The sequence below is a fragment of the Parambassis ranga genome, chromosome 16 (assembly GCF_900634625.1).
Source record: "Parambassis ranga chromosome 16, fParRan2.1, whole genome shotgun sequence".
In the NCBI taxonomy this organism is placed as follows: Eukaryota; Metazoa; Chordata; class Actinopteri; family Ambassidae; genus Parambassis; species Parambassis ranga.
The window spans coordinates 13,880,141-13,903,253 of NC_041036.1; the positions used below are offsets into that span (position 1 = coordinate 13,880,141).

General features: G+C 40.9%; 3 protein-coding genes and 1 long non-coding RNA gene across 6 annotated transcripts; 1 reads left to right on the plus strand and 3 right to left on the minus strand.

Annotated features, from left to right (window-relative positions):
- Positions 1-63: 63 nt before the first annotated feature.
- emg1 (EMG1 N1-specific pseudouridine methyltransferase) lies at positions 64-1,803 on the plus strand. Its single transcript, XM_028424504.1, has 5 exons — positions 64-258; positions 391-492; positions 845-986; positions 1,081-1,286; positions 1,366-1,803. Exons 1-5 carry the CDS (start codon positions 109-111, stop codon positions 1,477-1,479), a joined length of 714 nt encoding a protein of 237 aa, XP_028280305.1. The 5' UTR covers positions 64-108; the 3' UTR covers positions 1,480-1,803.
- LOC114447959 (uncharacterized) lies at positions 1,780-3,359 on the minus strand. 2 transcript variants are annotated; one of them, XR_003671875.1, is made up of 3 exons: positions 3,007-3,359; positions 2,441-2,712; positions 1,780-2,244 (listed from the first exon to the last, which is right to left on the minus strand). It is a non-coding gene; the product is annotated as an uncharacterized LOC114447959 (long non-coding RNA). The 2 variants fall into 2 exon arrangements; XR_003671874.1 differs by having other exon boundaries at positions 2,432-2,712.
- Positions 3,360-3,400: 41 nt separating this feature from the next.
- Positions 3,401-9,702, minus strand: kel (Kell metallo-endopeptidase (Kell blood group)). The gene is made up of 18 exons (XM_028424405.1): positions 9,374-9,702; positions 7,996-8,308; positions 7,616-7,909; positions 7,396-7,517; positions 6,930-7,088; positions 6,763-6,834; positions 6,485-6,673; positions 6,208-6,368; positions 5,998-6,115; positions 5,820-5,915; positions 5,621-5,719; positions 5,457-5,534; positions 4,740-4,846; positions 4,576-4,665; positions 4,432-4,499; positions 4,171-4,331; positions 4,001-4,090; positions 3,401-3,919 (listed from the first exon to the last, which is right to left on the minus strand). Exons 1-18 carry the CDS (start codon positions 9,488-9,490, stop codon positions 3,776-3,778), a joined length of 2,478 nt encoding a protein of 825 aa, XP_028280206.1. The 5' UTR covers positions 9,491-9,702; the 3' UTR covers positions 3,401-3,775.
- A 316-nt stretch (positions 9,703-10,018) lies between these two features.
- zyx (zyxin) lies at positions 10,019-23,100 on the minus strand. 2 transcript variants are annotated; one of them, XM_028424423.1, is made up of 10 exons: positions 22,818-23,100; positions 17,091-17,331; positions 16,161-16,420; positions 15,287-15,382; positions 14,001-14,579; positions 13,766-13,907; positions 12,876-13,045; positions 12,513-12,691; positions 12,289-12,409; positions 10,019-12,191 (listed from the first exon to the last, which is right to left on the minus strand). In XM_028424423.1, exons 2-10 carry the CDS (start codon positions 17,317-17,319, stop codon positions 12,081-12,083), a joined length of 1,887 nt encoding a protein of 628 aa, XP_028280224.1. In that variant the 5' UTR covers positions 17,320-17,331; positions 22,818-23,100; the 3' UTR covers positions 10,019-12,080. The 2 variants fall into 2 exon arrangements, with proteins under 2 accessions (XP_028280224.1, XP_028280225.1); XM_028424424.1 differs by lacking the exon at positions 22,818-23,100 and adding an exon at positions 22,147-22,486.
- Positions 23,101-23,113: the final 13 nt, after the last annotated feature.

A 23,113-nucleotide genomic window follows, 5' to 3' on the forward strand; every position in this document is an offset into this window, starting at 1 on the left:
AAGACAATTAGTATTATTTAAAAAAAAGTAAATATTGACTAATAATATATATGCAAACAAATATACTTACCGTGACGTACACAATCTGCGACTATCCAAGAAGGCATCATGGCGGCTTCTAATGGCAAAAAGCGTGGTCTTGAACATTTGGACGAATATGAACCAAAACCAGCAAAACATCTCCGCAGCTTGCACGACCGCATGGCAGAAAGGAGACTGGTCGTTATTTTGGAAGGAGCATCGTTAGAAACAGTGAAGGTAAGGCGCTAGAGTTGTGTGTTGTTGTGATGCAGACCCTGCATATTTTGTGTACAAGTGCGATCACTATAGTTTTTAAAGTTTCTTTATCGTCAGTAAATTAATGTTGTTGGGTTGTTTCATATCTTCCAGGTTGGGAAAACATTCGAGTTGTTAAACTGCGATCAACACAAAAATATGATAGTTAAAAGTGGAAGAGATCCCGGACATATAAGACCAGATATCACACATCAGGTAAAAAAGACAGAAATACTTTATTAAGTCCAAACTGGGAAATTTCACAAAAAGATTTGTTGTCTATGCAGAAAGTCCACTGAACACTGTCTTTCCAATTAGTTCTTGTGATCTTGATCACCAAACAAGTTAGAATAAAGAAGGGGAGATAAACTGAAAACAAAACACATTGGTCCACCTTCAGGGGATCACAGACTGATCACAGGATCCACTGAGTAGGTGGTCTGGATTACAAGAATGAATTGGAAGGATTTGGTCTGTGGACCCAGTGGACAGACCACACAGAATTGGCTACAACTCCTATAATGAAACAAACAAACAAACAAATAAATAAGCTTTTCCTTATTTGCAGTGTCTTCTCATGCTGATGGACAGTCCTCTGAATAGAGCAGGCCTGTTGCAGGTTTACATCCACACAGAAAAAAATGCATTGATAGAGATCAATCCACAGACCCGCATTCCAAGAACCTTCCCACGCTTCTGTGGCCTTATGGGTAAACTTTTTTAAAAATATTGTCTGTTCTGTATGCACATTACACATTTGCATTGACAGAAAAAGTTGTTCTTCTCTCGTTCTTTCTTATTTAGTTCAGCTGCTGCACAAGCTGAGTGTCAGGGCAGCTGATGGTCCTCAGAAGCTGCTAAGGATGATTAAAAATCCAGTGTCTGACCACCTGCCTCCCGGCTGCCCTCGCATTTGCACCTCCTTCTCAGCAGGAGAAGCTGTGTGCCCGCGGACGTTGGTTCCAGAGGGACCTGCTGCAGTGGTGATTGGAGCATTTGCTCACGGAGCGGTAAGAGATGGTTTTAAATGGTGTATGTTACAGTGTAAAATACTGTATTTGTGTTACATAGGGCTCTTGTCTTTATTAGGTTAATGTTGACTACACAGAGAAGATGGTGTCCATCAGTAACTACCCCCTGTCAGCAGCATTGACCTGTGCCAAGATGTGCTCTGCTTTTGAGGAGGTGTGGGGCGTCCTGTGATGGATAATGAACTGGTAATACCAACTGGAGAAACAGTAGAATCAATGGACTAGAAACACTGGACCAAATGTCCAGTAATGAGACATGTTCCTGTACTACACTGTTCTATGTGTGTATACTTTTATGATGGTGTTTGGCTGCCATGTGGAATATACATTGGATTGTGTACCCACTGTTTCCTCTATATGTACAATAATGTTATTACAGTTACATTAAAATGGACAAGTAAAGGACCTATTTTGTTTTTTAAGAACTAATTCACGCAAAAATGCGTGTTGTGCTGATGCATCAAAAGGTAAAATAAAGTTTCAGGTGTCTAATTCAGTTTATTACTGTTCTTGGTACAAATGAATTTCTCCTGGCATCTCGGCGTTGCTGTCTAAATACTGGTCTTGTTTTAGGAAGTGTCTGTCTGCGGGTTTTGGGTGTGGATTTATTTGGCTGTCGAGTTTGTTTTGGTTGACAAGTTCTTTGAGTCTTCGTGTGGCTCTTTGTTGCAGGTCTGTGTTTCTTACCAGCTGGCTTCGGTGCTTTCCTTTTATTGTTGGATGTCTTATTTCTTTCAATATTTGATTTGGTTGCTGTTTTCCGAGTCCTGCGTGTTGTTTGTGTGCTCGTCCTCTTGTGTTGTGAGTCAGTCTGGCTCCTTTCTGCAGCTTCCCTGGTCTTTTGGCTGTATTTCTGGTTGCTGCCTGTGTTTTGCTTCAGTTCCCCTTTTGGTTTCTGAGGTTTCACACTGATTGTTCTTACTTGTCTTGTAGCTGTCTTTTTTGTGGAACATAAAGGTATAAAAAACACATAATGCGTTGTTAGAAATCGTGTTCCTTGTACAAAGCAAACCAGATGTTTTTGACTTGTATATATCAGTAAATTTATAACAGCATCTCAGCATCAAAGCAACAGTTGTGTTTAGATTTAGTTGCGCATTAACATTATCATTAAATCAGTTTACCAGATGTACCTTAATGAGTCTGAATGATGAACCTCTTGTAGTTTGTAGAGTGTCTCACTGTTAACCAACATTTGGGTTGCCACATTCACCTGCCTGCTGTTCTTGGTGACATCGTAGCCTTCAGCTGCCAGTGTCTGCTTGAGCTCTGCCATGGAGATGCCACCTCTGTGTTTGCACTGTGAAACCACACTAAGGATGAGCTGGAAACTTCAGGAATGGCTACATGTTTGCACGGTGAGTCCTGGTTTTAATCTGATGCTTGGAAAGGCAAATAGGAGTTTCTGAAAGATCAACGAAGATGAAGATTGGGACAAGAATCATTTTCTCACTTCAAGGACCTCAAGGACTTAATGTAAACCATTACCTGTCTGATTAAACACATTTAGTTATCTATGACAAAGGTCATTTGTCATCATAGTTGCCATTAGGCTAAAGACATCTGTGTTTTAGTTTCTTTTATTTACAGATTGGTAAATTTAGATGTTGTAGAATGATTACTCAACATTTAAATAATAATGTTTTTCATACGTTTTTAACTGTGGCTCTATGTGTGTGTGTGTGTGTGTTGTACTCACTTAGCAGAGAAACGGGCTCCTCGGCCGGCTCCACCTGGTCCTGGATGGCTCATTTCAGTAGCCGGCCTAACCGCTTGGCTCCTGCTTTTCTGAGGCCTTTCCTAGTTCGAGTATTTAACAGTCTTTCTGTTTGTTTTATCAGCTTCATATGTTTTGTTGTTTAAGGTCCATTGTAAAACTTTCCGGTGCACCCCTCTGTGAGGCCTGTCCGCATGTTTGTGGCTATCCTATTTTGGATTTTAAGTGAAATATAAAATGTTGAAACTCAGCAGAAGCTCATTATTTATCAGACCTAAATGTCCAGACTTTCACCTTGCTGTTTGTGACATTTAAAAAAAAATAAGAATTTTTATGTTGCTATGTTTTTGTTTGTGTTTTTATGTTGATATGTTTTATTGCTGATCTAGGACTATACGTATGACATGAACTTTATTTAAAATCCATTTAGTCATCAGGCATTATAAAATGAAGGGGTGAGGGAGAAGGTGGGGCGGGGGACACGTATATAATATTATTTGTTATTGTGCTGTTTAAAATATTTTTTCCACATATATTGAAATTTAAATTAGTATTATACAGCTCGTGCAATCAATGCAACATTTAGGTAATCATAACAACAATATCTAGGGCAAATACAAAAAATGTACATACTGTAAAAACACTTATGTTAGAGAAACTTTTTTATAACAACAGTTTGAAAATGTCCCCATCCCCCATATTATTATATTATTAAGTAGATGGAGTCCTGTTTGTCCTTTGAGGAGATTGTTCAGCATGTTTGTAATGAATTCTGAGTCTTAATGGAGCATTGTAAACCTGTAGAACACAGGTTAGATTTGGCACAAATCACTGTGATCAGGAAGGAGGGCTCCATGGGCATGAATTCACGGAATGGGTCAGAGTCACAGTTAATCTAAAGGAGAAGTTACATTACAACACACACAATTAGTATGTAAGAGGAAAGAAGACGAACAAGATCAAATGTATTAATTACCTGTGAAAAAGACGTGAGGAAGAGACGAGTGTGTGACAGCCCCGAGATGGAAGTGTCAACGGGTTGCTGCTTTAGACTCTGATGGTAAGCCTAAGGGTGTAAACATGAACATTTATGCTTAAAATTGTTGTCACACTTAGAGATACCAAAGGCTAAAGATGGCTCCTCACCTGCAGTGCTACCTGCAGTGCAGAATACTGCACCCACACCTCCTGCTGCTGAGCTGCTGAGAGCGAAAATGCTCCACCTCTGCCTGCTCTCTCAGTCACTGTCAGGTAGTGAGCCCACACACATTCCCCCACAGCATGCACCGTCTCACTCTGAGAGTAAACTACAGCAGAACACAGAGATGACAATGCAGAAATAGAGCAGAGAATAGAGTGAAGACAGTTTTTCTAGTAATAATATGAATGCATGTGAAACCGTCTTACTCTTAGGCAGAAGTAGATGGAGGATGTCTTTGGCAAGTAGGAAACCCATTGCACCATAGTTCATGGCTCTGTTCACAACAAAGGTTCAGTTATCAGAATAATATGGAAAACAATTAATGCTGCTTTAATCAGTGCACATGTTACCTAGGATAGGTCGGATGAAATATAGGAGGGATGAATATTCCCATGGGAAAGAGCAGCTCATTACCCAGGAGAGACGGTGAAAGAGACAGACTGAAGGACACGTCAAAAATGAATTCACACTCAAGGCAAGTATAGAATCTGTCAACAATATGTTTAAGACTTACATATCAGCATCCTCGGTCTGCTCAATCAGCAGTTTACTACGTCTTTTCTGCCACAGGGACAGTAGCTGGATGTAGTTAGAGAAGTAGCTATTTGCACTGACTGTCACCTGAAATCATTAAGGTTGTATAGTCAGAGACAGAAAACCTTCTTTGTCCATGTTCAGGGGGCTGACTGACAAATCAGTGATATAAGGTAGATGAAGATTGTTATGCATCTCTTAATTATATGCAGATCAACTCTTGAGTGATCAGGCTGGGGAACTCTTCCACCAGGACATTTCTCCACCCCACAGTGGTGATGGTGGCCATCCAGACTGTGGATTTGTGCACCACCCACCCTATTACTGCTGTTGGGCGATTTTCTGGGGGCCATAAATGTTGTTGTATATAATGTGTTATAAACTATGATGAAGTCCATTAGGTTTCTGAAGTTGACATGTCTGTCTTAGCCCACAAACCTATCAGTCTTCCTTCATATGCCCCAAATCTGATCACAGCAGCATCCATTTAAGGATTCTTCCATTAAATGCTTGCAATATATGATTTTATATGTCACAATTTTCACATTTATTAGAGATGTGTCAGCACTTGTTTCAAGGATGCATTAAGAAAGTTATGATTCATTTTGGTTTTATCCTTTGAACATAAAGGTTTAATCACAGTCCAGATTTCAAATTAAGTTTATCGAAGGTCAGTCATCTGGTGACTTGAATGTACCTTTGAAAAAAGCAGGTCAAGCTCAGCTTCACTAGAGATCTCTGTTGTAGTCCATAGTCTTGGCACTAAAGACTGAACCTGCAGAAAGACAGAAAAACTCAAGTTAAATTGCCAAAAATGGATATTTGTAATAAAGAAGAGAACTACTCTTAATTGATATTAACCTTTTTCATGACAAGGTCAAAAGATGTCTGTTCTGTCCACTTGAGCTCATGTAGTTTGGACTTGATGGATGAAAAGATGTTTTGGATAATCTCCTCTGCCTGTTGAGCAAAAAAATCTTTAATACACTTAATAAGGGCCCTTAGTTTCAGTGTATTGAATGCCTTCTAACACATTAACAGCCATGAGGTTTCTGCTCACCTCTCTGTGTGCTATCCTTTCACTGAGAAGGTGTGTGAGCACGGAGTCGAATCCTCTCTCTGTTTCCAGCACACAGTGTTTCCAGCGAGGAGCTTCCTGGTGAGGAGTCCCACAGTGAGCAAAGCAATTTACAGACAAACAGTCTGTTGTTGTCAAATACAGTTTCACAGTGACTAACCCTGTCAGTGTTTCCCAACGCCACCGAAAAATTCTTTGCTGTTTGTGAAAATCTGGAGTCCATGGCAGGCATCAGGGTGTGCAGCAGATTTAGGAACATGAAAGTGTGAAGGGGGCCGCTGAGTGGAATCAAATGACACAGCAAAAAAAAAAAAGAGTCAAAAAGGAGATAAGCAGATGGAAGCAATTCTTCTGTGTCACTTTACAGTACCTGGTGCTTAGTTCATGCTTGTTCAGCCATTTGTTAATGATGCGGGACATTTGCACTATGTAGGGTAGGTTATGCAGAAGGACGTGATCGTCTTCGCTGAGGGCCAGTGGATGGAAAGCAGCCTGCAAACAACCCAACCAATCCACTGCAGGGGCCTGCCTCTGAGAACATCGACACAAAGAAGTGTAAATATAAAGTTTAACGTATGTAGCAGAATAATGTGATGTACAGTATATGTGTATAGATGCCTGATTAAGTCATTAACATTCCCTTGTACCTGTAGTTCTTTGATAGTCATGCGCTGATGGAGCTGTCCTTTTGTGAGGCGATGTTGCAGAGGTGAAGCTGCTACAGCCAGCTCAGAGGATAAGGAGATGAATGTGCCAACATGGATCATGCTGCTGCCCGGCAGGGCTCCCAGCAGAGCCAGGTACCTCTGACATGAGGCCAAAAACGGACGTAGAGTCTGGATAAAAGGAGACATACATCAGGCAGAGGCATGAATGTTACTGCACCGTTTCAAATATATTTTATGAATTTACAGGTATCATCAACCTCAGTTTTAGCTTCAGACTTTTGTGTCTTGCTGTTCCACTGAATTGGGATTAAAAGATCTGGTTGATCAATCTGTTGACAAAGACGGTACATGAATTAAAGCAATAAAACAAGATCTACTTTATTATGGTGGCTCTCTCGGTTAATTTACCCCACTGCATACTGACCTGTATATATCTTTTGGATTTGCCCGTGGCTGTTTCATTTGGGTCTTTGCCCACATAGAGGTTGAAGAACGGAAAAGTAGCGTAGTCTCTCATTAGCAAGCCCAGGGTGGAGTTGAAATTAGTCTTATTCCAGTGACCTGATACTGCCCAGCCTCCCAGCTGCATACAGAGACGACACAAGTAAATAACATGATAAACAGAAGAGGCAGTAGTCCAATGCCCAGATTTACAATATATACATTTTAGCAGCTGGAACCAGCCAGAGAAGCTGTGATACTCCTCACAGAAACTCCCTAGCCCTATTTGAACCAGTTGTGAAGTGGAAGTGCTAACATTTTTACCCCTTTGCAACCCAAACCAAATAGTCAGATGCATTATTCACCCATGTTAAAACTGGATGTGTTACCTGAGATGTGCACATGATAACACATTTACTTAAAGTAAGAAGGTTATACTATTGTCATACTTTCTGGATGAGTGTAAGGAAGGGCTCTGCTCCAGGGGTGTCTAAGGATCTTGTGTCCAAACAGGAGCGGTAAAATCTTTTAGCCTTCTGCACTGCTGAACCATCCGGCCTGTTGTTTGTTTCTGACATACACAGAGATACACAGTTAGTACACAATTTTATTCACACAGTAGTGCTGCTTCTAAAGTCAGTACAATGTACGCTACAGACAGACTCTTACCTAAAGTCCCTCTTAGATTCTGCAGCAGCAGAGCTTTTCTGTTCATAGTTTTATCCTCTCTCTCTCCCCCCTTCTCTTCATTTTTTCCTCTCCTCTCTGGCGATGTAGACTTTTCCATTCGATTTTGTGGATGTCCAGGGATGCCCTGACCTCTTAGTCTCCCCCCGCCGTCCAGCGTAAGTCTGTCTGATTCACATGTGAACAAGAAATAATCACAGGGCTGTGTGAATGGATCAGCAGATGAGGACAGACGGGCTGAGGCCCACTGACAGGCAGGGGAAAGGCATGGGGTGACTACAGGAAAGAGTGAGAGAAGAGTTAGATGGCAAAACTCAAGTCATATAATCACAATGATTCATTGCATTTCTCTGAAGGCCTACCAGGGCCTGTATGGTTGTTGGTCTTAGTGTAGAGATTGTGATGCATATAGTAAAACAGTCCTATCATTGCAGCACAAAAGGAGATCCCCAAAAGAAGGAGAAGCAATCGTCGATGTTTTATCCACACAGGTTTGGCTTGGTGCTCGGAGTTAGACTCTGACAGTTGCTGCTGTTGTTGTTGCTCAGGCTGGAGCTGAATCTGTTGCTGGACCTGTGGGGGATCTTCGGTTGGGTGTGGCAGCTGAAGCAGAGGGGGAGGATGAAGGCCTCTGTCAGATTCTGGCTGTGACAATGGCTTGACTGATAGCTGAAGCTGGAAGGTAGTAAGAGAGACAAAAATATAAGTGGCTGCTCAACCATTATTAGTCTTTACTTGCTACTACATTAGCCATCATGATGTGGCAGGGAGCACTCAAAAACAATTAGTAAGACCAGTAATGTAGATATATTGAACCACACAACATGCATATTTTTTTATGGGCCAAATACAAGCCCAGACCACATATCCAAAAAGATGGATAGATAACTGGTACGACCACAATTTATTTTAGTTAATAATTATTTATTATGAATTGATCTGCATTTTTTTGCAATGTTTTTTCTTATTGGTCTATAAATGTCTATAAAATATGTGAACAAAGACATTGGATAAGACAACAAAGAATCTGGAATGAAAACAAGCCAAACAATCAAGTTGCTAATCAATTTTCTGGTTGTCTGCTTGCTGATAAATCAGCTAATAGTTTCAGCTCTAGCCTCATCAATACAGCACAAATAGTGTACAAATAGTGGCTTAAAACACAGAACAGCAGGCTTTATAATCATACATCAGGCATGATAGAAGCATCACCCTTTATCAGACACAACAACAAACAGTGTTAATGCAAATTAGCGTATTTAAAGAAATTTAGACCACTGGGCCAACAATGCCTCCAAAAACCTCAACTGTGATTTTTGAAGTCCCAGAATTTTCCCTGTATCCACATCTCTGTTTTATCCTATTTATCTACAGCTGAACACAGCCATTATAGGTTTCTCAATATCTGTCTGGAAAAGTAGGTCATTTTCTCAGTATTACAATCAGTGGGAAGGCTGCCCCTGCTCTCTTGTGTAATGTAAAGATCAATAATCAATCAGAAGCTGCCACATGATATGTAACCTTTAATTAGTTTCAATCATAGCAGTCATGCTTCAGAAACAGTCAGAACAGAAAAGATGATGGTTTGTAAAACCTTTTGGTACTGGCTGTCTTACAAAGGCTGCAGACCGCATGCAATCACTTCAAAACCAGTTTTCAGCAACTAAAACAAGCTGTGAACACAGTAAACAACATCCCCACAAGAACAACAGCCAACTGTTTTTGTTTTTCAAATCTTACCTCAAGCTGTATTGGAGTTTCGCCCATTCTTGCGTTGTGTGTTTCCCTGTGTGTTGCATCTTCTGTCCTTTTACATTTCACATGTGCACCTCCTCCCGCTGTCCCTCCGTCAAACATCTGTCATCTCAGCTCTCTATCTCTTTTCATCACTCACTTCTCTCATCTGACACTGATAAACACAACTTTGCAGACTACGTCTTTACTGCTCTCGAGAATCCAGATAGTCAGGGAAAGACTGGGCCTGCTTTGAAATGTGCACAGTAACAAATTGTGTTTTGTAAATTGGAGATTCTCACCATAAAGACTAGTGTGTTTTCCCCCTGCAGAGTTAAAAGCCTCACAACAGAAGGCTGTGAATGGGAAGTTAAGATCAACACATTGCTATATGTTGTTACATTGCATTGAAAGTAAGCATACTTCCTGGAAAGTAAGCATACACATCTGCTGTCGTCATTATCAGTGCAACACATGGCTGTTAACAACTGATAGAGCAGTATGGTGTCCTGCATCATTGGAGGTCTGGGAGAAAACACGTTTCATGGATGTCACATGTAGGCTGGCCAGAGACCAGGCCACAGAGAACACGTTTACAAAAATAAATGGTGCAAGTAGTAAGAAAGACTGTGCACAAAAAAGTACATGGCCTTTTGGTATTCAGCACTTTATTTGTTTATCTTTTGATACAGCCAAAATAGAGGGGCAGGCTAAATATTGTTTTAACATATACACATTCACACATATCAAATGTATAAAAAAAGTTATATGAAAAGACAAGGCATCCACATGTAATACAATAGGACGTAGCAAAATGTAATGCCAGATAAAATGCAACCGGGAAGGCATCATCATACATATATAATATCACATGGTGATGACAAAGGTGGAGTGGTTGGTGCAAACAATGGACATAATACCATAGGAAATGCCACCACTGCTTACACAGCTAGCATGCAATGCTGAATCACTATTGCCATGTTTTGTTTGTCATTTGGATGTTAATACTGCACCAGGCTCAATGCAAGCACAAGTTTTCTTACTGAGGAATTCATTTCTGTGGCTGCTGACCAGGCTCAATTCAAAAGGAACAATGGGCTACAACAATGGAGAAGGCACATCCCCAGGTTAAACCAAATAAATGTAAGCATTTATCAGTGAAATACAGTACAGTAACACAAGGATAAAAAGTATATAACACCCCAGAAAACAGACTTAAGTACAAAAGCAGAGTAATGGAAATAATAGTGGTATTGAAATACAAGAGACCAAGACCAAAGCACTGGACTCAAACACAGACTTACATGAATGTTAAAACTTGAAATCCTATGTATCTGTTTTACTAATCTTGATCTTCACAACATCTTTTAAATATTTGGTCACTGTGTTTTCTGCTACCTAAAGCTCTAATGCCTCTACACTTTCATTATCCTGCTCCCAGGATGTATTGTTGTTAGTACTGATGCACATGTAACCTTTATACTTGAAAAAAAAAATAACAATAAAAATAGGTCTATAAATTATAATATTTAAAGTAAGAGATCCTATAAAAACTACTAACATTATGTTTCTAGTTGGTAATTTATCATGTGCAGGGACTTTAGAGTCAAAGTGACGCTAAAAGGCTATTTCACTTCACAATGGAACTGTGCAATAATCAGCTAATAGGTCCTGTTTTCAGCCATGCAGCTGACTTTTATTAACCACACTGTTAACATTACAAGATTCCTAGGATGGAATCTGTGCTTGGCAAGTCTGAGCTTGTCCATTTGTTCATAAGTATTTTTTTTGTATCCAAAAAAAGCATGCATCTAAAAATACTAAACACAATTAAATCAGCTCTGGACTATTTTTTGAAGCAAACAGCTGATTTTTGTTCTAACCTTGCCCTTATACAGTAAGATCAAACAGAGAAAGCAACAAGACTAAATTTGAAGCATGCTGGTAAATCATTAAATTCACATCACAAAAAAACAAAAAGCAACATTCACTGTTTTTATTTTTGCAGTTGCATTATAGCCCTAGATGAGTTTAAAATGCTGTCAGAATAGATTGGCTGATATAAAGCACTTTCTAGGCTGGAAAGTATTATTAACCATGCCTGCTGGCACAACACTAGCCAAAGTGATAAAGATATTCTCCATCAAAGCCAATCATAGTGGCGTAATATATGTGTTATGGTCAAATGGGAGATTCCTGATACTCCTCACAGTATGATATCTTGATATCTATCTTAAGAAACGCAATGCTCGTAATGAAAGAGACTAATCATCTCATTTCACTGTGCTACTAGCAATAATTAGGCAAGAGAGGAAAAGGCAACTATATTTATCATACTGCTCTTTTGACTCAACTGTTTTTGTGCAAGTTATGCTGGAAACTTTAGGGTAAACATACAATTGGCACAAAAAAATATGTTCTAGCACACAAGGAGGGCTAAATGGGACATTGGAGAGTTAGCAATCTGGCATAAACTAGGGGGGTTTAATTCAGCGCAGTACATTACCTCTGCACTAAGTGAACAAAGATGAAGGGAATACTACACTGTATCAGCATGCAAACAAACCCTTTCACACTGCATTCACACACCACACACATCTGCGCACATATACTGGATAAAGCCCTGTTGCGAAGGCAAATTGGCAGCTGAACATATACTGTGCTTGTGGATTTGGTTCATAGTTAAACTGAGTGATGCTGTAACACCCAATCACTACACAGCTCTCTTGGCTCGCTGGGTGTGGCACTTCATACACAGGATCCTACCATCCAGTGGATAACAGCCATTTTCATCTGCTTCTATGGAGAGAGGGCGAGCGCAATCCTGCAAAGTCAATGAACACACATGTTAATGATGTTTTTCTTTCTGTGGTGTTCTGCAACACTTATCTTGTTAAAAAGGTTCTGCTTCAACAGCTTACCTCACAGCGGTAACACTTGAGGTGGAAGTTCTTGTCCAGGGCCACCACTCTGACTGTCTCCTCGCTGCCTGGAGCTGGAACAATGGGTTCATTACAGCTCACACACAGAGGGGAGAAACGCCTGCAGGAGAGAGGTGGCTGTTACTTACACTGTCTGAATTACTGGCTAGGACATATTCTCTGCCTACATGTCTCAACAAATTTAACATGTTGTTTGCAGTCACCTGTGGTAATCCTGGACACAGTAAGGGTTGTTGTTGTCATCAGTGATAAAGGGTGCCCCCTCAAGGACGCAGGAGCATGTGCTGCAGCGGAAACAGTGGGCGTGGAAGCACTGTCCCACCGCCTTCAGCACACGGTCTGTGATTCTCTCCCCACATCGAGAACACACGGCCAGGGAGCTCTGAGGCAGCACAAGGAAGAATGTAAGCGAGATAGAGTCATAAAACTAAAACCAAACAATGTGGAAAAGATTATGCATCTGCTAGTGTTCAGGGATGAACTTGTTTGACTTTCTACTATTTACGCCCAAACTAAAAATAAAACTGATCCAAAAAGTCAGTTGACTGTATAGTGTGTCTCCTCACCACGTAGCAGTCTTCACACTGTGGTGAACCATCCCTGTCATAGAACTGCATGCCCTGCAGGGGGCGATGGCAGCTCATGCAGCAGAAGCAGCTGGAGTGGAAGAGTTTATCCATGGCCTTTACTGCTGGCTGGGTACGAGAAAGAGCCTCGCCACACTTCCCACAAACCTCTGAAGGAAAGAACAACAGATTCAAACAAGATGCACAAACAAGTGCATCCATCTGCCTTACTTTTACACGACTCTTTATTAATTACATACCATTGCAATAGCAATAACGGCATACAAAATGCAGTGACTAAAATATAATTTTATGGTTTTTGGTTCATATAAAAACCTTGATTAAAATCTAAGGTCACACATTTGAAAAGAAGGAACCACCCCAGAAATAAAAATGAGGTCACTGTCAGTTCAGTTGCTGCATTTAAAAATGCAGTCAAGCAAATTAGTCTGCATTACGCATTACTCAATTATGTGTACTGAAGTGAGTAATCATTTTTATTGATTACAGATTACATTTAATATCCATAATTCTTTGGATATTACAACCAGTCAGCATAAAATCATGTATTTCTTTTGTTTGCTGACAATTTCCACTGTGCAATATTAAAATGTTAATGGACATGCATTTTTCTTACATACACTTTCACCAAGAATATTAACAATGAAAAATTGGTTAACACTTCACGCTATCAACACTTGATAGATTTTTTGTGCAAGACATGCAAACTAGCAGCTACTTAATGACTGTAATTAGCAACAATGACATCCACTATTCATCTACATTACAGCAGATGATCATTGTGTGAGATGAATTACTTCCTAATTAGCACATGGAAGATAGAGACTGTGACTGTGTGAGTGTGCGTGACTGAACGTGCATGTTGCTACCTGTAGGAGGGGAGGTGATGACAGGTGCATGTGTGTCCATGTTTTTAATGAAGTCCTTGGTCATTCTCTCCAGCTCCTCCACTTCCCTCATGTTCAGAGGAACACCTCCACCTGGGATAGCAACTGGGCCAGGAGGTGAGGGCTGTTTGCACAAACAAGAGTTTTATACATATAGAGCATTTTGCATGCCCTTGTTTGCCACATAAAAAAAGCAAAGCAAAAAGCTGAAACATACCGTTGATGCAGGGGTCGTTTTCATTGGCTGGTGGAAGGAGGAGGGTGGAGATGCCTTCGTTTTGGGTTGAGGAGGAGGTATAGAAGCAGGAGGGTTTTGGTTTGCATTTACTGGACTGACAGATGGAGAACTTTTTATCTGGTGAGGGGGTGGGAGAGCAGCCATATTACTGGGCAAAGTGGGAGGTGCAGGTGGAGCTGCAGGTGGAGCTGCAGGAGGTGTAGGGAAAGAGCTGATGGCCGTTGGAGGGGAAGGTTTTGGTGCACTGCTGACTAAAGTGGGCACCTGGTTAACATTCTGGTTGATTTTTTGTGCCAGAGAGGCTGATGATGTTGTCATTCGCCCTCCAAAACCAGATTTGGGAGCCACGGCTGGGGCCTTGTTAGCTGGCTGAGCAGATGAGTTGGAGCTATGGTTGGCTTGTCTGTTGGTTCTGGCTTTTAGTTCTTCTGCCCAGGGTGCAGGAGGCGGGCGGTCTCCCATCTCAGGAGGTGGAAGGAAGGAGAGAGCTGGTTTAGGGGCAGTTGGTGGAGGACCTGAAGGCTTGGGTGCTGGTGCTGATGAATACTGGCTTGGTGCCTGTGGACAGTACAACAACAACAACAACAACAACAAAGTGAACACACACAAAAAGAAGGCTAATTCAATGAAAGACTACTATAAATGAGGATCGTCCTCTAACTTTACTGTAACTCAACAGATGAAAGGTAAAATCTGCATGCTGAAATGCTGCAGACACTTTTATTATATTGAATGAGGTACTCTGATTAAAGTAAACATTGGAATCGCTCCACAGTTTGAGCTTATCAGATGTGCTTCATCTTTCTGACAGTTTTGAGCAAGCACCATTCTGCCCTGATCCAGTACCTCCCTGTCAGATAAAAACACTCTCCATTTATGGCTGTCTCACTGTCTTTGGCAGCACACCCTGGCCTCATCACACTCTCATGCTCTCCACTCACTTCTGTGTGGTTCACTATCCCTCTCCTGGAAGTGTGTCCTCTCTTTGTGTTTTATTTTTTTAGTCTGGTATGTAGTTTGCTTCTAATGGATCTTTTAACCTGAACTGATAAGCACAAACTAACTGGCATTTCTCCAGACTATTTCTCTGACCTAACACTATTTGTTTTTTCTTTTTACTGTCTGACTCATTCTCCTCTTCTACAGCAGGCTTCCTGAGTCATAAGCCTGCTGTCATTTCCTTCCCGTCTCTCCTTCAGCTTTATAAACCACTCAGATGTCTAATATTCTTTACAGTGTATTGCCATTCTCTCTGCACTTTGTACCTTAGGGTTGAATGGTCCCCTCGTCTCCATCTCAGACAACAAATCAGTCAGTGAATCGAGCTGTTTGTCAAAGCTCGTCTGCTTCTCCATCAGTCTCTGGCAGAGGAAAACAAAGGGGGAAGGAGTCACAAAAAGAACACTTATACACAATAATCATGATGCATCAAAGGGATGAGTCAAGAATGGAAAAGTAAATAAAGAGGAGAAATGCATGTTAACATCATGTTTGATTAAGACTCACAGTATAAATGCAGAATAAAATAATGCAAAAATAGTGAATCTTGGAACAGTTAGTGAAGAATGAGAGGAATAATGATAAACAAACACAATAAGGACATCAATGATGATGAGGAGGAATACATGAATGCTATTTTAATTTGGTTAGATAAAAGAGAACACTGCATGTCCACGTAGCTAATGTTCTTTTCAATGGGGTGTTTGCCGAGGAGCGTTTAACATTTGTTAATTAAAACATGAGGTGTACTGCTGTTTTCATTATTTTTAAGCCTTTTATAAATTTTCTACTTTTTAAACACTCTACTTATTTAATTCCACACATTGATGCCTTTGGGTCCATACAAATCACCACTGCAGTCCTTTCATTGTATGTCTACAAACTATTTCAGTGACATAAATTGCCAGTAATCCTGTTGGAAGCATGAAACTGGCCAATTTACCACAGCCTAATGCTAATATAATTTGTGGAAAATTCTCAAAAGGCAGTGTTTCCTGCCAACACTCCATGGGCTCAATACGGTCACACAATGTCCTCCAGTGTCCTAACTGATTATCACATTATACATAAATGCAGTTAGATGCAGCAAAAGGGAACAAGCATGCAGACAGTTGGTGCTACAGATGACCTATGACTCACCTGTGGGTTCCCAGCAGCGTTGGGGATACTGGTACTGGACACAGGGAGAGGTGGAGGGGGAGGGGGAGGAGGGGGAGAGTGACAGGTGGGTGGACAGGCACTCTCCACAGGGGGAGCTGGGAGGGGCATGTCATCTGCCACTGGAGGTGGAGCGGGGAAGGCAGGAGGGAGTTCATCAGAGGCAGAAGGTATGGTTTGGCATTCAGGGGGAGGGGCTGGCAAATCATCATCCAGAGGAGGAGGAGGAGGAGGGGGGAAGTCTGGGAAAAAATGAGGAGGGTTGGTTTGTCAAAAAGTGTTCACAAGCAATATCTTTATTCTTAATTGTTTCTTGATGCGAGTGCTTTAATAAGACGTTTAAAGTTAATCAAATCAAAACTGAATGTAGCTGTCGCCTGTCCCACTCACAGCTTTACGTCTATTTAGAACACATATTTCTTGCACCGAAGGTGCCACGGGACCATAAACGAAGTTACATTTACATTTAGAATTTCTTACCAAAATGTTAATTGCTTGCATGTGTTCAAGTAATACATGCCAGTAATTGATGCATTATCTCTTTTATTTGTTAAGCTTACATGGAACCACCTACAATTTGGTTCATATCCTCAGCAGACTATTAATAATTTGGCTTGCATGTCTGACTGTATCCATGAATGAGATTATAGATTCACAATAGAAGTCATCATGCACTGAACCTTAAAAGTAAAAAGTTCCCCACAAATGCAAGAATATGACACTTAAGATTTTACTAAAACGTTTGAAAGGTAGTAATCAGGGTGAATTCCTCTAATATGTTGGAGACTACTTGGTAAAATAACAACTTGTGTTCACTGCATACTGTAGCATAAGAAGCAGCGGGGAGTGGGATAGGGAAGGACTGATCTCTGAGAAGATTTAACTTAAGACAGACCAAAATGATTCAGATACCTTCACAGAGAGAAGAGGGTGGAGGAGGCAAGTCACCCACTCGGCCAATAACAGCTGTGCCTATTGGTGTAGGTGTTGGTGATGGAGCTGAGGGAGGAGTTTGACTTTTAGGCCGCGGTGGTGCCACAGATGCAAACTTCTTTGGCTGGTTGTAGAAAGACGGGGTGGTGACTTTAAAGTTCAGAGAGGATGTCACCATGAATGGCTTGCTGCTGCTGGAATCCTCCATTTTCGTATTTATCTGAGGAAAAACATAAACAGTCAATCTAAAGGATCATTTTAATTATATAAGTGACTGAATTTAAACAAAGTAATAAAACATGTTCAGTAATGTTCACACACAGAGAGACACACTCCACAAGATAAAAGCAACATTAATCAGCTGACTGAAGTCAAAGGGCTTGCATTCCTTGGCAGTGCAGACACGTCGGGCATTCTGCTGTGGTGATGACACACCAACAAAACAGTTGGCCTGACACTGCTGTAAACTGCAGACTAATTACAACCAGCTTTAAAGTTAGAAATTAGGTCCACAGTGGATATAATTGAGTAATCATTGAGTAATGAGTAATGCAGACTAATTTGCTTGACTGCATTACTAAATAAAAATGGAAGAGCAGGACAATTGTAGCTACTAAAACAAATTGTGAATGATGGTGAGACTTGTGCAGGGGCAAAAACATTAGCAATAAATATTCAGGGAAACATTTTCCTCTCTCTATAAAACTGGCAGCGAGTGGTTTCTGTCGTATACAGTACAGGAGGGATATTACTGGTGTGTCTTTTGCCATTTCTTGTTTTACTTAAATAGCAGTAAAGAAGAAAATAACGCCCAGGCATTCTGCAAGTGTTATTATTCTGAACTAAAACACTTTAGCAAATGTCTAACAGTGAACAACAGAACAGTGTGTAAAAATCTCCATAAGCCGTGTACCCAGAACCAACAGAGCAGACACAGTGGCACTCCCAGATGCCAGAGACTATTTACAATATGTAACATATGGCTGTTTATAGTCACATAAACCACAGTGAGTTCAAGAGGACGACCACTTTGCTCGGGGATGGTAGTAACCATCATAACATTTTCATGTGAGGTGCGTCAAAAAGAGGCCGAATGCAAATATTTACAAGCACATGTTGGTGGTTGAACAAATGTTGATTTTACTTCACTGTCTCTATCGGGGTTCCTTGCAAAAGTCTGAACATGACCCTTGCTCAAAGACATGGTTCTTCCTAATGACACACAACCACACACTGTTCACACACTGTGTTTCAACTGAAGCTCATAAATAGTGGCATGCTCTTGACAATAATTGTGATAAAAGAAAACCTGATGCTCGGATTATTCATGAGTCTTTCATGTATAGCGTAAGGTAAATGCCATGTAGCTACAATCTATATAATCTGCAGGAGGTAGTGACGATGTGAAAGCAACAATGTGTAATTATTGTCTTTGTTGTGGGGCATTTATCTTCCAACTTTCTAAAGACTGCATAGCATTGGGGCATATCTAAACACTTGAATAAATATGTACGGTAAGTGTTTGCTTGCTGGAATGAAGCTACACTGATCCATTTGATGGTTAAGTCTGCAACTGTTAAAGTTGTATTCTAATACAGCGGATGGGTGGTTGTGCATGTACACTTACCAGTAGAGAGGAAGTCTTTCTGCGCAGTATACCATTCAAATCGAGTTCTTATACTTCTTGGTCTTTATCATTTGTTATGTTTACCTATGCTCCATGTGCATAACATTAAAAAATTCATCTTCACACTAAAAATCTAACTGCTTTAGCATTTGGAAAACTAAATCAAGCTTGACACAGCTTTGAAAAAATAATTACTAGACAGGGCCTATCTGTCGGTTACAGCTAAACCAACTAGGAAGACACATTCCTCTTTGTTGGGACACACAGGCATCACTTCAAGTTCTGACAAGACAAAAACCCTTACAGCTCCTGAAAGTATCTCGGGTGCATGTGACATAACCTGCTTCTCTGATGAAAAGGCAGTGTTTCTGCTTTCAGAGTCACCATTACATGCTTACAGTTGTCGTGTATATTGTGTCATGAACATAGATATCTTAACACTGTTGGAAACTGTTAACCATGTTCCAAGGCAAAGTTTTGGCTATAACTGCTGATGTTACATCTGGCTACAATGACTGACTGGTCATACTTACAGAACAGCTCTGCCACCGCAAACCTAGTTTTTAATCATCACAGAGGTCGGGCAGTGCTCTATTTCACCAACTCACTTAAATAATTCAAAAAACTGCTGTATGAATCAATAAAGTTCTACTAGAGAGGCAAACAGCTGTTCTACTTTCTGGTGCAGACACGCGGCCTAATTTTTCCACACTGATACCTAGAGAAATGGAAAGTTAAACGGAAGAGGAAGGGCAGATTTTGCTCAATCTTTTGGAAAACAGTTGGCTATATATTAACCTAGGTGAGGACCTACTTCATGTTGAATAGAAGGACGGGTTTGGCTGAGATTAAGCTCTTGGCTTTAAGAGGTTTGCGTATTAACAGAATACTCAGAGTGCTTGCCATGAGTGAGCCTTGACCGTGATTTGGTCTTTTTATTAGGAATACTGGGGCTGCCTTGTTTCTAGGAGACAATACAGTCCTCTTAATTATTTAAAAGCGATGATAACTTGTGGTCAGGTTTCATCTGCTGCTTGATTCGGTCCTAGAGGACTCAGTGCTGTGAGATCAGCTACTCACTTAGCCCCAGATGTCCGACTACAAATCTATCTTGAAACCTGATCCTTGAGAAGAGAGAGACCCTCAGCTGGGGAACATTTTTGGCACAAGACAATGACATCACCCTTATCTATATATCTTTGCACTTCTGCTTTGTTGTTTCCTTAATGAGAAACAGTTGTTTTAAGTTCTGGCCTACAGTTGGGTGTACAGACAAATGGTCTGTGACTTTTCTCTTTTATTCCTTCCTCAGCTTCTCATCCCTCTCTCACCCAACACTTGAACTGAATAACGTCATTTCAGGCTGTATTTAATCATTTCTGCTTTACAGATGTGATGGAGGATGGCATCATGTAGCCTTTCATATGGGGCCTCAGCGCACACTGTACTCTGTGGCTTTTGAACTTAAACTCCATATGGCTGGGCAGATTTTACAGAGTAGAAAACTTTCTCTCAATAAGGTTAGTGTAGCACAGTCCAGTCGGTTTTGAAACCTTCATATCAGGAACTACTATATACAAGGGACAGAGGGTGAAAAAGGGAAAACTGGTACAAGTTTTTAAGATCTGAGAGTAAAACTAAGCTGTTTTATGGCACAGCATTAACACTTCATTATGAAGAAGTTGTCTCTTTTTAAAGGCATTTGTGATAGCTGTTGAGGAGTTTTTCACATTTTTAACTCAGCAGTGGTTTATTGCTTTGTGAGTACAGAGGAACTGTGCTACAGTTATTAAAGGTCATATATAGAAGTGTTCTAACGTAATGCCTCGTTAAACTAGATTTCACAACTTGACATATGACACCCACTAACATCTTGCATTTGTCATTGGGGAAAGGTTACATACACAGTATATTCAATCCTACATCAGATGACAGCAGTAGTCTAAGAATTTATCACCTCTAACCTCAACTGGCAGGTGGGGACATTATTTTCTTTTTGCCCCTTTTCTGTCATGCTCCTAAAAAACGAGGTGAAGTTCTTTGTTTATCTCAGCCACAACGTGCATCTACTTTCATTAAAGTAGTCTTTATTAGTATATTCTTGATGTCAAACGCGACAGGGGCAGAACATGAATGGAGTGTACTTTGTCCTTATTTTATCCAAATAATCCAAAGTAAACAATTAATACAGTGAAGCATGATTAATCCACAGAAAACTTGAATTTCTGATGGTGCTTCCAGTAAGTCCTTCCATGTCTGGCCAGTCATTGTATCAGTGACAAGTCTGTTGCTAGTGAAACTCTCTATTGTTCTGATGTTAATAGCACACCCAGTTTCTGGGAAAGCGTGTCTAGGCCAAGGGGTCACTAATGCGGAGACAAACAACCCTTTTGAGTCCAATCTTACAGGTCAGTGAACATTCATTGAGCACCAGTGTTGTGCTGCCTCTCAGACTGCAGTTTAGAGTAATGATTGGAGGATTTCAAAACTGATAATAACATCAGCCACTCTCTGTCAGACTCTCACCCCAAAAGCCCTGTCTAACATAATGGACCAAATAAGAGTCACAAGACAGTGAGAGACAAAATCAAAGCACTAGACGCACAGTGAGCTGAGGCAGAGGGATGCTCTAAAATAACTTGTCCTTTGACTCATGGAGACTACAATTGTGAAGGATTCCTTATCACCTTAGTCACAGATAGAGCTTCATTTACTCACAGAGGCATCAGTGGCCATAATCCCAGTCTTTTCAAAGAAACACAGACTAGAACCTTCCTGTGATAAGTTATTATTAAACACAGCTTACTTGCTGCAGCCTTTGGGTTGAGGCTCCCTGATAATCAGAATATTTCCACATTCTCAAACTTATGCATTTTAAGCAGTACCTGTACCTCATCCTCTCAAACATGAAACTATAGAATGATATAAGAAACAACTGTACAAAAAAAAAATTAAACTGTTTTGAAGAACATTTTACAGTTTTGTTGTCAGAGAAGTGACTGAAAGATCTCTTTAATCAGATGTGGGCCCAGCAGAAGAGTAACACAGATATATCTTTCCTTGCCCCTACCAATAAGTCAAACATGTTGTAGCCTGCTGCTCCACCCACTGTGGCATTTTAATACGACACATTTATCCAACATTTGACCATTAGCCTGGCAGCTGACATCAGTGTGTCCACAGTTACAGCAGATGGAGGGTTGCAGCTCAACATAATCGCCACTCAGCATAATCAAACACATATGAAGCTGATGAAGCTAATGCTGGCTAGCACAGCTAATCAGTTTTAAGGTTGGTATGAATCGTTAGCCTACAAAGTGAGGGTAACGTTAGCTTGGCCGGCTACTACGTTAGCTTCAACACGCATTAGCTCGGAAATTAAACAGTCTGTTGACAGCTGACACTCACCTGCACCCAGGAGCAGCCAGCGTGTGTAACGAATGCAGCCTGTATGGTTGTAGCATCAATCACACACACACACACCAACAGGAACGTTAGCTCCGGTCGGACCACACGCACACACCCCTACACTCCCCTGTACGGGCTGTGGTCAGTGGGTTTCGCCGGTGAAACAGGCTAACGCCGCCCCATTTTTTCTTACCTCATATGGCAAAGCAGTCTGTTCCTTTTAACTGCGCTGTCATCAACTTTAATCACCTTACTACACTGACAATTTCATAGAAACCCACAGCTGCAGCGTTAGCTACCTAGCTAGGTTAACTTTAAAGCTGGACTTCCTGTTGGAGCTTCCGCATAGCCATGCCTTATCGTGGGTCTATCAGCTGCTGCACGGTCACGGAGATTTGTTCACATTCATTCCACAAACAGGCAGACCACAGAACAGTGTTCACTGAGAGGCAGTTTTCTAAAAGACTCCCCTTTCTGAAACGCTGCTATGCGGCAGATCTACAATCAAAGGATGAATGACCTCAGGTGTTGAAAATCTGCACTATCATGATACACAAGACTTTACCTTATTAGGTAACCTGTAGCAGTCTACACAGCAAAGACACAACACCAGCACCTCCTCCTGTTATCATCCTGACCTGATTCAGACCAGAACAGATAGCATGACTTACCTGTTAAGGCAGCTGCAGTGTGGATCTGTCTTTTACTTCCCCCTCTCTTTCTTTTGTTCTTCTTTCTCTCTGGGTTCAATCTGAGTTGTCTGTAATGGCAACTTCTCTTTCTCTCTTCCCCTCTACAGTTATTAGACCCTCCCCCTGTGCTTTTCAGTCTGGAAAAGGAATGACACCATCCTTCCAAACAAGTTCTTTCTCGCTTGACTTTGGCTCAGGACTTGTGTATTACTATGTAAACAGCACCTCTCTCTCTCTCTCTCTCTCTCTTTCTCCCTCCCTCTCTCTCTTTCTCT